At 37.7% G+C, this 13679-nt stretch overlaps 1 protein-coding gene across 1 annotated transcript in view; it reads left to right on the top strand.

Moving 5' to 3' along the window:
- FANCC (FA complementation group C) overlaps window positions 1–13679 on the top strand; it is a 265910-nt gene that overhangs the window by 97582 nt on the left and 154649 nt on the right. The window contains exons 4-5 of the mRNA XM_047103066.1: window positions 961–1045; window positions 6535–6629. Of these exons, the coding sequence (XP_046959022.1) occupies window positions 961–1045; window positions 6535–6629 (180 nt within the window). The remainder of the gene's footprint in view (window positions 1–960; window positions 1046–6534; window positions 6630–13679) is intronic.

Below are 13679 nucleotides of genomic sequence, written 5' to 3'. Positions count from 1 at the left end.
CATTTAATGTGTTCTTGTGTTATGTTTTTCTTCTCTTAATCTAAGAAGCAAGTCAGAAATTTGAAGAATTATTCATGTTGATGATATGAGTTCATATGTCTTTAGCAACTAGAAGGAAAGATATGGTCTGTGTGATCAACCAAAGCTAACTTTTAAAATTGTTTCTCTATAATTCGACTTCTGCAGCTTGGCTTTAAATTGGTCCCAGAAAGTCTAGGGCTGGCCTTGATGCTAAGACAAATGTGAAGAATTTATTCGTACAGCAGCTTACATTTCAGCTTATGTACATGTTACCTCATTTAGGTCTTATTTTTGAACTTTCTTGAGAGGTAAAGAAGTGGGGAGAGGGCCAGTTGTATAACAGCATGTACATTTTTTAATCTTAAGCTGTTTTCTATTTGGTTGATCTTTTTCATCTCAGGTTTTAGGTTGTTGTAGATTAAGTATGATGTCATTAAGCATGTAGCAACTGAAATAGTAATGAACAGAGATATATATCTTTATGCTTGGGCTGCTTTTATTTCTTTTTACAAGTTCCAGAGTTCTTGTCCTCCCAAACCTTCTTTGAAATAGCCCTAGTGAAGCTGAGTTAGGAATCTCTCTTATGTTAGAGTGAAAAACCAGGTTGAAAACATGGGATCATAGAACTATTAATTGCTCACAATATTTTGTTCACTGTTATGCAGTCTTTGTTATTTTTAAACAAATTGACCTTTCCTAAGTATTAGTAAAATAAAGTTAATTTGTATCAAGATTTTACATAAATGTGCTGTACATTTTAGTTTCCGTGATGTGGTTTAAGGATGAAATAAGATGGTTACTTGTTAAATTTTATTTGAATCTCCTACTTCTCCGAAATACATACTAAACATTCAAACTCCCTCAACCTGTAGTGTCAGTTCAACCTTTCTAAGTTGCATATTGTCTTTTTATTGACCAAAACGTAACTTTCTTTTACAGGATTCAAATATGATCATTGAAAGATTTCCCACAATAGGTCAACTGTTGGCAAAAACTTGTTGGAATCCTTTTATTTTAGCATTTGGTAAGAATCCAAAGCCTGTCCTCTCAAAATATAAACTTCTAATGATAATTTTAATCTTTGCATTGTTTAACAAAATACAGAGTTTCAAATTATAAATTTTCTCCTATTTTTATGAAACAGCTATTCAAATGTATTCATTGTTCCATTAGAAAGATAGCATCCTTTTCTTGTCCAATATGTTTGGATAGATAATCACACACACACACACACACACACACACACACAGAGATCTGTAAGAAAATAGGACTCCTTATATTATAGAGTAGACTCTTCGAGATGATTATCATAACTTCATTTTTAATTCAGTATAAAATGGTTATAATAATGAAATAATTTCTTGTTTCACAATTTCACATTAACTTGCACACTACTGTTTTCCATGTGTAAAGTCATTCTTTAGTATCTGAATCCTCCTATGGCCCTGACATTATTTAGGGGTAACATTTTGGTTTTACCTAAGGTGAAGAGGAACCTGGGGACACATTGGGGGAGGTGTTCTTTCCCTGACCTCCTGTCTACCTGTCCAGCCTCATTTCCTATATAATCCTCTGCAACCACACCACACACATGGTAGCCAGGTCAAGTTACTAACAGTGCCTTGAAAGCACATGATATCAGGGCCTGCAACATGTGATTCCTTTGTTTGGAGCTCTGTTCTCATCTCCTGTCCTCTTAAACTTTCTTTGAAATAGTTTTGCTTGGGGCTGCTTTAGGAGCTTCTTTAAGTCTCTTCGTAGCTGATAGCATCCCCCTTAACCATAAAACTTACTATACTGTTTTGTAATTATTGGTTTGCCTGTCTGATGTCCTGGAAGACTGAATGCCTCTCAAGAGCAGGAACTGTGGTTTTAGTTCTTTTTGTCATCCTAGGGCCTAGAATAGGGTGGAGGAGGCACATCTGAAGGTGTACAGTTGAGGTTTATTGCCTTGACTTGGCTAGTTTAATATTTACTTTTCATATTGTTTAAAGTCAAAGACTAATTGCATAATATAATGAGATGAGAATAAAAAAACAAAGGCAGTATTACCCTATGATATTTTAAAGAATTGTACAATTTCTCTTTCCTAGCCTATCATAAATAATTGTAAGAAACATGAACTCAGGGGGGAAGAGACAGGGCTGCATTAGGTCCCGGGAGCATACATACATGGATGCACTACACAGACAAACTCACTCACTCTGTCCCAACCCTCATCTGTCCCTCTTCCTCTCCACTTAGTCCTCTTGCTTCCCTTCCCCTTTGAGTGGACTCTTCCTCCCCTACCCTTCCCCAGCTTGTTGAAGTTCTTGATCTAATATGGCCAAGTCATCACTGCATTTGCCCACCAGGGCCATACCTACCTGCCCTAAGTTCATATATTTTAACTAGGCCAGTGTTTCTCAAATATCCTTGACCAGAAATACATTTTCTGTACATGTATACATGTATATACGCATACATACATACACACAGACGTGTATACACACACACATTTCATGAAAGGATGCTTGTTTTGATTTTGTGTAGCCACATTCACTATACTATTTTAAAAATAGTTTTCATGACCCCAAATTATTTTTACAACCCCCCAGATGGGTCATGACCAAAAATGTGAAAAACACTGAGCTAGACCAATGATACTAATGGCAGGAGAAAGGAAAAGAAGTTGTTGACTTTCCTCCATTTAAAGGCACCATCCATTGTGAGATACTTCACACATTGAATAGCCACTTTTTAGAAAAATAAATACTACATCCTTTAAGTGTATATGGTGAATGTAGAATACAACTCTAATTCAGAAATGTTAAGATGTGGGAAAGTTTGTGCTATACAATAAAGAAGTGGAATGAGAGGCCTTGCTGATGTTGTGCTAGGCACTGTTCTCTGTGGATTGCAGAGTGGATCTGAGTCCTTGATAGTTTTGTGTATTTATTTTGAGACAGAGTGTGAGGTGGGGAGTGGCAGAGAAAGACAGACAGACAGACAGACACAGAGAATTACAAGCAGGCTCTGCAGAGTCAGCTCAGAGCTGAATGTGGCTCTCGAACTCAGGAAACCATGGGATCATGACCTGCACCGAAATCAAGAGTCAGACGCTTAACCGACTGAGCCACCCAGGTGCCCTGAGTCCTTGATAGTTTTGCAGGATAGGCAGTTATGGATTAGAGTAAGTAAATCACTTTCCCCATAATGTAAAACTGATAAAAGCCAGGATCCCACCCCTCTAAAGCCTGCATTGTTGTGATGATCTGGCCTGTGGATCACACCATTGTGGTTGAAGTAGTCTAGTTCTGGCTTTAACACTAGCCAGCCTCACATGAAGTATATATTCACTGGGCAGATATTTGCTAAGCTTTTTTTTTTTTTTTTTTTTTTGTTCCCCAATATGTCAGGCCTAGGAAAACATGGCTCGTAATTTCTGCCCACTGGAAGCATCCAGTCAGAAAAGAGACCTCAGCGAATCAGCCTGACTCAGGCATGGCTTGTGTTGTGGAGCCATGAACAAAGAGCTAAAAGAAAAAGGAGTTTGAGTTGGGGCCAACTCTTAGGGGACAGTAAATGAGATGGGATTTTTCTGAGACAAGCTGCCAGACTTGCTAGGTTTCAGATTCCTTATTTGTAAAAGTGAGAGGCTAGACTGATTTATCCCTATGGCCTTAAACTTGTAAGTGTCTGTGGTCTTTCCTTAGCACCTATCCTCATTACATTGGGCCCCTCTGACAACCAGAAACAAATTCTCCATCTCTTTTTGTTTCAAAGCTTGTGTTACGTTTTGAACTTTGAGCTTCCTGTTTGAGGTGTGCCTTTGGTTCTGAGCTTAGTGGAGACTGACAGGCAACAGAACTCCATGATGAATCAAGTCTTGCCTATGTTGCTACTTTTGTTTTGCTAGTTGGACATTGTCCAGGAAAGGTCTTTTCTTATGGTTTTAAATTTTATCAAAATCACTTTTTAAATACAGGAAATGTGACAATTTCTATCAAAGAAAGAAGTAAACCTCTGGTAATGTTAAATGAGAATTGGATCAGAGATAAAGACAATAAGGAAGGAGGAAATTTGGAAATGTAAAGACACCACAAAGAGACCAGAAAAAACATAATAGAAAGGGAGGGTACACCTTTTATTCAGGGTTGTTCTCTGCATAAAATTACAGATTTCACCTTCTTGGAATTCTGGCCGGTTGTTTCTAGTTCTGCCCTCAGGATTAAGCATGTAACAGTTATAACCTCACTATTTGCTATTTATTGCTATATAACAATTTGCACCCAAGCTTGGCAGCTTAAAATAATAAATATTTATTGTCTTAAAAATGCTACCTTCACACTTTTAAATTACAGATATAAAGTTTACAGAATTAATTTAGCTTTTCATTTGGAATTTTAATTCAAGATATCAAAAAATAGGGGTGCCTGGGTGGCTCAGTCGGGATAAGCATCCAACTCTGTTTTGGCTCAGGTCATGATCGTCACGGTTTTGTGAGGTCAAGCCCTGCATGGGCTCTGTGCTGAGAGCATGGAGCCTACTTGGGATTCTCTCTCTGCCCCTCCCCAACTCATGCTGTCTCTGTCTCTCTCAAAATAAATAAACTTAAGTAAAATAAAATATTAGGTGGCAAATGTATGTTGGTATATTGTTTTCCCTTCCACTCATTTTTAGAATCCAAATTTGCATGAAGATCTGCTGTCAGTGACTGCTTGTATGATGAATCCCAGGCATTTTCCCATCTCATTTAACTGCCCTGCAGGATGTCCACTCTGGATCTAGGGGAGGAGCCTGACAGATGCCTTCTCCCCTGTAGTTGAGTGTTGGAGGCGCTCAGGAATAGCAAGTGATGGCTTGCACCTACCTGTAAATACCTAAAGCAAAGTAAACTCATTAGCAGTACATTTCAGTGAATTTCAGTACTTTGAGCAAAGTAAGACACCTCCTAAAGATTGGGTGAACATTTCTCTGGCTCCTCTCTCTCTTTTTTGTTTTTGTGTTTTTTTGAGAGAAAAATTAAAAAATGATACATTTGTTGAACTAAATGTGCAGACTCACTCAACACCTAGGGAAAACTTCCATTTTTAGATTCTATTAGATTTAAGGTCCATAAAATAACATTTTCTTTCTTTGTCTTCTCCTTCTCCTCTCCCTCCTCCTCCTCCTCTCTTAGAGGTGAGTGCTTTTTGGAAATGCTCCGCATTGGGTTGCATTTTTTTCTAACAGGGGAAGCCTTATGTAGTAAGCATATCATGGGATCTGCCCAATACCCTGTGACATGAAGATAATTAGAATTTATTCTAATATTTAAAGCATTGGAAGTACAACAGTCACAGTTTTAATCAGTGACATTGGTTCAACCTCAAGAATCCTAGGACCTTCAAAAGTTAAATTACAGGATTTGTGAGATAAAATAGGCAAGCCAGTGATGTATTTGAGCTAATAAAAACTAGGAAAAAGAAAAATGAATGTCCCTCAGAATAATGCCTGATAAAGTTTGTTCAGAGGTATTACCAGGAGAGCACAAACTTATGATGTTTATGGCGAAAAAAATGGGTTTAAAAATTACTATTAGTGTCCTTTGGTGTGTGGTTGAAAGTGGAGAGGTAGCTTGCTGTAGTTTGTATTTTCCTTATTTCTTGTTAATGTAACCCTTAGAAATGCTGTGTTTATGAGATTACAGAAGGTAAGAAGGTCAAGGGCAGCAGGTGATTCTGCAGCGGATTGAGTCCAGGTGCTTGGTTTCCTCAGCTTCTTCTACTCAGTGGCTGTCCAATAAAGGCCATAGTTTCTTGGCTCTAGTTTAGGTACTGACATCTTCCATTTGAGGCATCATTCTTGCTTCCCAGTTGTGTTGTGAAATCTCCAATTGGAATGGACTCAGTTACCAAAAGAGGAAAAAGAAAATGGCTCACTGAGTAGATATTCTTGCCAAGTATAAGATTTCCAAGTTCAGTGTTTTCAATACATATTTGGTAAAGTTTTCAATTTTAGAGTAAAGAATGAGGAACATGTAAGAGGCTTCTATTTTATCCAAGCCATTTAGTGCTAAACAGAATATATTTTAAAATGATCATTTTGTTAAATTTTTTTCTAACAAGTGAGGGTATTTTGGGAAATTAGAAAATTAAAAGAGTAAGACAGAAATGTAGACTACTATCTGTAACAGTTGTATTGCCTTAAAAAGGTTGAAATTACTAATGGTTTGAAATATGCTTTGAAAGAAATGATCTTGAGAAAAGCCCAGTTCTTTTAGTTATTTCCATCATTCTTTTCTGGCTTTATCAGAAAGGGATTGACCACACAAGGGCTAAGCATAAGTGATCCCAAAACCACAAGAATAAAAAACCCCTGCAAAGTAAAGTTTCACACATGGTCCTGGATGCTTGTTCAGTAACTTTAGTAGTTTGATATTTTCATAAAATATGATAAATATATTTCCTTTAGTATAACGTTTAAAAATTTTTTATACTGATTATCTTTTTGTATTTGCTAAAACCTAATTTTAGTTTTTCTTTTTTGCAGACGAAAGCCAAAAAATTCTACTATGGTGCTTATGTTGTCTGATTAATAAAGAACCACAGAATTCTGAAGAACTGAAACTGAACTCCTGGACACGGGTAAGAGTAAATCTTGTCCTGCACTGCTTTGCATTAAATTGATTGTTTAAATGTGCTGCTTTAGTAATGCAGTTCTGTGACATTTTAGAAAAATTTTCAAATACAGGCTTCACTGTCCCATTATCTTGCTGGGTGTAAAGTTATTCAAGAGATTTCATTTTTGCTTGATTGTTAATTCCAGAAGATAGTGGACTTTAAGGTGAACTTTCCCTTGCCTGGAAGACCTAACTAATGTGTAATTTTGTAAAGTTACTTTCAGGTAATTAAAAGAATGTTCTCTCTTTCCTTTAAGCAACTGGTATACTTCAAAAATTGTTTTTCCCTACTAACCTAGTTTATTTATTTATTTATTTTTTCTACTAACCTAGTTTAAATACTTACATAATTTCTAAGTACTTCTCTGCGTCTCTTGGAATCTAATCTGTAGTAAGACAAAAATTCAGAAAATTCAGTTGCTGCCTTTATTTTATGTCCTGAAGTTGGTATCCAGGCCAGGGTGCTCAGACTAGCACCTGGTGCTTGTTGGCTACCGCTGCTTACACCGTCAAATCGGTCAGTCAAATGTGCTAGTGCATGTAGCTGACAGCTTCCTGCACCCCCCTGTCTGTTTCTGCTGTCTCTTGAAGGGCAAGCACAAGTTGGCGAATGTTGTAGGGCTGGGCTGTGGCTGCCCTCACCACTAGCAAGTTGCCTGATTTTTTTCTCATGCCCCCCACTGTCATGCTGTAACAACCCTAAGGACTTGCTGATGCCTGTCAGACTCCACTTAGTATGCATATGGTTCAGATTAACTGCTTAGTATTATGAAATCACCCACCCAGGTGCATATGGTTTTGTCTATCAGTCTGACTGGTGATATCATTCCATTCACTGCTTTTTACTATTCCTTTGTTTTATACAAAATTGCCGACTGAGCTGACAAAGACAGTGTTTGTATTTTACTGTTAGATTGAAAGAAGAATTGAAGGGACAGTAGAAGTGAAAAGGTTTGTATCAGGGAAGGAAAGGGTGCAGACTTTAACTGGAAGGTAAGTTACTGTAAAGAACTGAAGAAAGGTGATTTAAGTAGAATTAGAGAAGAAAAGCTATGAAAAACAAGGCTGTATCAACAGAATAACGTATTTAGTCTTTAATCTTTTTAATTGTTGCTTTTATAGTTGATGTTTCAATGATTATTTAGAATATATGTTTGTATTCGCTAGCTTATGAAGTTCTGAAGTAGGCCATCTAATAAAGTGTTTTTAGGGTGATCGGACTAACTTTCTTCATTTAAACTCATGACTTTATTAGCCTATTTTAAAATTTTTACCTTATATTTTATTCTGTGGATTTCCTTTAATACTGCATCCATTTATCAATAGGTACATATCAAAGTATAGCAGAGGAAGGTTAAATGAGACTTAATTCCTGCTGCATCAGGGAATTCATAGACTGGTAGCCAGAGTTATATATAGGTGTGATGGTGACACAGAGGACACTTGCTCAGACTTGGGGGTTTGGAGATGTGTCCTGCAGGACATAATATATCAACTGAATTTTGAAGGATGACTAGGAGAGCAGGAATAGAGCTTTAGGAAAGGATATTCCTGTCAGCAGAAAGAGCATGCACAAAGATGGTGGCAAGAAAGCCAATGTCATATTCAGGGAACTACAGGTACTTAGATGTGCTTGAGCTTGGGATTTTGTAAGGCTGGTGATGAAGCATGAAACCTTATGTATAATAATAAGTTTTTCTTTTATTTTGAGTCAGTGGGGAAACCAAAGTATTTTAAACAGAGAAATCATCTGGCCAGGTGTGAATTTTAGAAGCTTAACAGCAAAGGGAAGTTGATTTGGAAGGAGCAGGGATAGCATTTTGGAAGCTATAGTAGTGATCAAGTGAGAAATCATGCAGCCCTGAATGAAATGGAGAAGAGGGGCCAGATTTATAATATGAATGAGGTAAATATTCAAAAGGTGTAATGGCAGGCTAAGTGCAGATTGCTTAAGTGTAGGTGGAGTTGAGCATACCCTTCTTAGGAGAAGAGCTGATTTATACTTAGAGGGTTGACAGTCTTCAGGGTATGGGAACAGTGGAGCCTTGGGTGAGGGTGAGGTTGCCCAGGGCAATGGGAAAGGGAAAAGGCCTGGGACAACCCTGGGAGACACTGGCATTCAGGGAGTGAGTGGAAGAATAAGCTACCCTGTAGGTTAAAAACAGGGAGTCAAAGAAGTAGAGGAGAGAAGCAGCAGTGTTTTGAGAAGGAATGAGTGGTCATTCATATCTGATGCTATGGTGCAGCAATGTCCAATGCAAATAAAATACATACTACATGGATAATTTAAATTTTCCAGTAGCTGCTGTTTTTTTTTTTTTTTTTTAAATTTTTTTTTCAACGTTTATTTATTTTGGGGACAGAGAGAGACAGAGCATGAACAGGGGAGGGGAGGGGCAGAGAGAGAGGGAGACACAGAATCGGAAACAGGCTCCAGGCTCTGAGCCATCAGCCCAGAGCCCGACGCGGGGCTCGAACTCATGGACGGCGAGATCGTGACCTGGCTGAAGTCGGACGCTTAACCGACTGTGCCACCCAGGCGCCCCTCCAGTAGCTGCTTTAAGAACCAAAAAGAAATAAATGAAATTAATTTTAATAATATTTTATGCAACTCAGTATTTCCAAAATACTATCATTTCAACATATAATCTATAAAAATTACTAACGAGATTATTTTATAATCTTTTTGCACTAAGTCATGGAAATCCAGTGTGTGTGTTACACTTACATTTTACATCTACATGTTACATCCTAATTTTCACTGGAAGTTTTTTTAATGTTTGTTTATTTATTTTGCAAGAGACAGTGTACCAGTATGAGTACTTGTACTCATCATGAGGGAGAGGCAGAGAGAGAGAGAGGGAGAGAGAGAATCCCATGCAGGCTCTGAGCTCTCAGCACAGAGCCCAACACGGGGCTCGATCCCACCACTGTGAGATCATGACCTGAGCTGAAATCAAGAGTTGGACACTTAACCTACTGAGCCACCAGGCGCCCCTCCCTGGAAATTCTTGATCTGTATTTCAGTTTCACAAAATTTACAGTTGAAAGAGTAGGTTCATATACCCAAATTGTTACAGAGAAACTTATGACTGAACCAAGTGTCAGTTTTTAAAGTTAAATTTAATTAAAATTTTAAAAATTAAAAACTTCCTTCCTTCATCGTACTCACTACATTTGATGTGTTCAGTAGCTATGTGTGGCTAGTGGTCACTGTATTGGACAGAGCAGCTTAGAGCATAAAGCAAGGTAAGGATTGAAAAGCAGTGCTTGGATTTAGCCTCTAGGAGGAATGACCTGGGTGGGAATGGGTTGAGTGGGAGGTGCAAGGAAGTTGCCAGATTGCTATAGTCTGAGGAATGAAGGTAGTAAGGTAAGGAAGTGGAGATGATAAACTTTGGTTACTTTTTGAAGAAACTTAGCCCTGAAGGAGGGAGATAGGAGGTAGTAGCCAGACCAGATCATACAGTTGACTTTATTGAAATTGAGAAGTCCTGAATATGCTTTACCCTGAAGAGAAAATGCTAGTAGGGAGGGGTCGAGGGCATATGAAATTGGGAAAACAGTTTCCCTCCTCAATGTATTAGGCATGCCTGTAATATTATCTGATAAAAACATGTATAAGAATAATACTGTTTAACTTTTAACAGTCTAAAGCTAATTGCATATACCTATCACAAATCAGTACCCACACAGTTGTATATTTTTTGGCCATAATTGCAGTAAGACAGAAGATGTTTGTTGGTTTATGAATCAGTTGTATAATTTTCAGAAGGATATTGGCTGACAAGTTACATATACTTAATGTATAATATGTCCTTCTAAAACTTTTAGGAAGAAAATGTCACTTCTAAGATAAATGTATATCCAAGTACAAGTCATATATAATTTTTTGATTTTCTATACCTTTATTTGCTTTCTTTTTTTTAATATGAAATTTATTGTCAAATTGGTTTCCATACAACACCCAGTGCTCCTCCCAACAGGTGCCCTCCTCAGTGCCCATCACCCACCCCCCCCACTCCCCATCAACCCTCAGTTAATTCTCAGTTTTTAAGTCATATTTTAATAATATTAGTTTACTCAATGAGCATTTATTTATCTCGTGCCCGCTACATGTGCTAAGCAGTTCTAATTGTGGTAATAAAATCTTGGGTCATTCTGTATTCCTGGAGCATCACAAGTGTGATTGAAACAGCCTAAGTCAAAAAGTAAGAATTTCTTCCGTAAACTCTAAACTTTAGTAAAATTCAGATTATTAAATTTGAAAATGTTAGATTGAGTTGTATAAGTTGTGTTTTCAGAGCAGAGATGAAATAAGAGGCGCCTGGCTGGCTTAGCTGGTGGAGCGTGTGACTCTTATCTTGGGGTTGTCCTTTCAAGCCCCATATTGTACTTACAACAATAAAATCTTTAAAAAAAAAAAAAAAGAAAGATGATATTAAAATTACTTGTGGCCATATGCTAGCATATGTTAACATGTTATGTTGGAAATACATTAATACAGTGTGGGGTGTTTTTTTTTGAAGTTTTACTGGTAACCTCAAATGTACCATCAAATAACTACCTCAGTGGCTATTCTTAAAATTTAGAGATTTATTGAAGTCACAGGACTCTTTTACATCTTTTCAGAATACTTGATTCTTGTAAAACTTAGTTTTACTGGTGAATCAATTGAACAGATATTTTTTGAGCACCTACTGTTTGTCAGGCACTATAACAGAAGCTGAGGATACAGTAGTGGATTTAAAGATAGTCTGTTCTGAGAGTTTATAACCCAAGGGGCAGATCTCCAGGCCAGCCACATTTAGGAGATACCTGTCCTTTCTGGGCAAGACCATACCTCTGTAATTTTTATTTTGAAGAGAAGAAAACAACAGAATACCAGGGGTAAGGTCGGTTAAAAGGGTTTTACTTTGTCTTTTTTCCCTTTCAAAATGTAATGCTAAGCAGTATCCAGATGCTACATGTATTGCTTTAGTCTTCTACTTCATCCCTCTTAAAAAAAAACAAAAAACAAAAAAAAACCCACATAACTTTTAATTTTTTTTTTAACATTTATTTATTTTTGAGAGACAGAGAGGGACAGAGCATGAGCAGGGGAGGGGCAGAAAGAGGGAGACACAGAATCTGAAGCAGGCTCCAGGCTCCAAGCTGTCAGCACAGAGCCCAGCGTGGGGTGGGGCTCAAACTGACGAATGGGGAGATCATGACCCAGGCTGAAGTCGGACACTCAACCAACTGAGCCACCCAGGTGCCCCCACATAACTTTTAAATTTTAAAATCAACACATGTGCAGAAAAGTGCATCAAGGATAAATGCCAAGCTTAAAAATCATTGCAAAATAAATACCTTTGTAACTACCGCCTAGGTCAGGAAATAGAACATTACCTGCCTCTTATAATCTCCCTGGCCCCAGGTGCTCCTTCCTGCTTCTGTGCTCCTCTCTCCCCCTCTGGTGGTAACCACTAGTCTAGCTTTTATTCACATTGCTTTATGGTTTTACCACTTAATTATGGAGTTTGGCTTAAGATTTTAACTTGATATAAATGAAATAATATGCAATATATTGTTCTGTGCTTAACTTACTTTGTTCAGTATGATGTTTGTAGGGTTCACCCATGATCTTGGATGTATTTGTCACTTGTTCATTTTCACTACTGTAGAGTATTCCATTTTATTAATGTACTATAGTGTGTTTATCCATTCTACCTTTGATGGGAATTTGTTTCTGGTTGGGGAGAATTAGGAACAGAGTTGCTGTAATATTCTCTCCTGTATATCCAAGTTTCAAAGCATGTATTTTTTTTTAATGTTTATTTATTTTTGAGAGAGAGACACACACACAGAGAGCACAAGCCTGGGGGGGGGGGTGGGGAAGCAGAGAGAGAAGGAGACACAGAATCTGAAGCAGGCTCCAGGCTCTGAGCTCTCAGCACAGAGCCTGATGCAGTGCTCAAACCCATGAACCGTGAAATCATGATCTGAGCCAAAGTCGGCGCTTACCCAAGTGAGCCACCCAGGTGCCCCTATTTTTTGTTTTGTTTTGTTTTTGAGAGAGAGAGAGAGAGAGAGAGAGAGCGCATGCACAAGCAGGGGGAGGGGCAGAGGGACAGGCAGAGAGAGAGAATCTTAAGCAGACTCCACACTCAACATGGAGCCCAATGTGGACTTTGATCTCACAACTGTGAGATTATGATCATGAGATCATGACCTGAGCTGAAATCAAGAGCCAGATGTTTAACCGACTGAGCCTCCTAGGCACCCCACAAAGCATGTATTTTATAAAAAACTACAGAGGAAAAGAAGAGCAGCTGGAGAAGGAAAGGATGTGTTTTGTACATAACTTCAAACAAATACTGGTGAACATGCCTTGCACATGCCCTGTTGTGTCAAAATAAAGAGCATGCAAAAAAAAAAAATGGAATTGTAGGTTATTTAATATGTATATCTTTAATTGTATTAGCTCATACTAAGTTGTTTTCCACAGTGGTGGTACCAGTTTAAATTCCTATGATGAATGTGTAAGAGTTCCGTAGCTTCCTGGTCACTTGGCATTGTCAGACTGTTAAAGTTCAGTTATTCTAGTAGATGCATGTGGTAGTGTCTATTATGGTTTTAATATTTCCCTGAAGTATTTCCCTGAAGTTGAGCACATGTTTGTGGAATTCCTGTTCAGATTTCTTAATAACTTTTCTACTTGGTTGTCTTTCTTACTGATTTGTAGAAATTCCTGTAGATGTACTGAATCTAAGCACTTTTTTAATTTATATATATTGTGGCTATTTTTTTCCACCTTGTGGTTTGTGTTTACATTTCTTTATTTTCTTTTAACGAAGACATTTTAAATTTTATTGTAGTCAAATTTATCAATCTTTCCCTTTGTGGTTAATAATTTTGTATTTTGCTTAAGAAAATTTTCCCCACTGCAAGGTCATGAAGACCTTCCATATTATTTTCTAAAAGTGTATTGATTTGCCTTTCCCATTTAGGTCTGTGGTCCACCCGTAACCGT

The sequence above is a fragment of the Lynx rufus genome, unplaced genomic scaffold, assembly GCF_022079265.1.
Source record: "Lynx rufus isolate CCGP_SWC_20201006 ecotype Redwood Valley unplaced genomic scaffold, mLynRuf1.p SCAF_10, whole genome shotgun sequence".
NCBI classification, from domain to species: Eukaryota; Metazoa; Chordata; class Mammalia; order Carnivora; family Felidae; genus Lynx; species Lynx rufus.
This window is presented reverse-complemented; position numbering and strand designations above follow the sequence as displayed.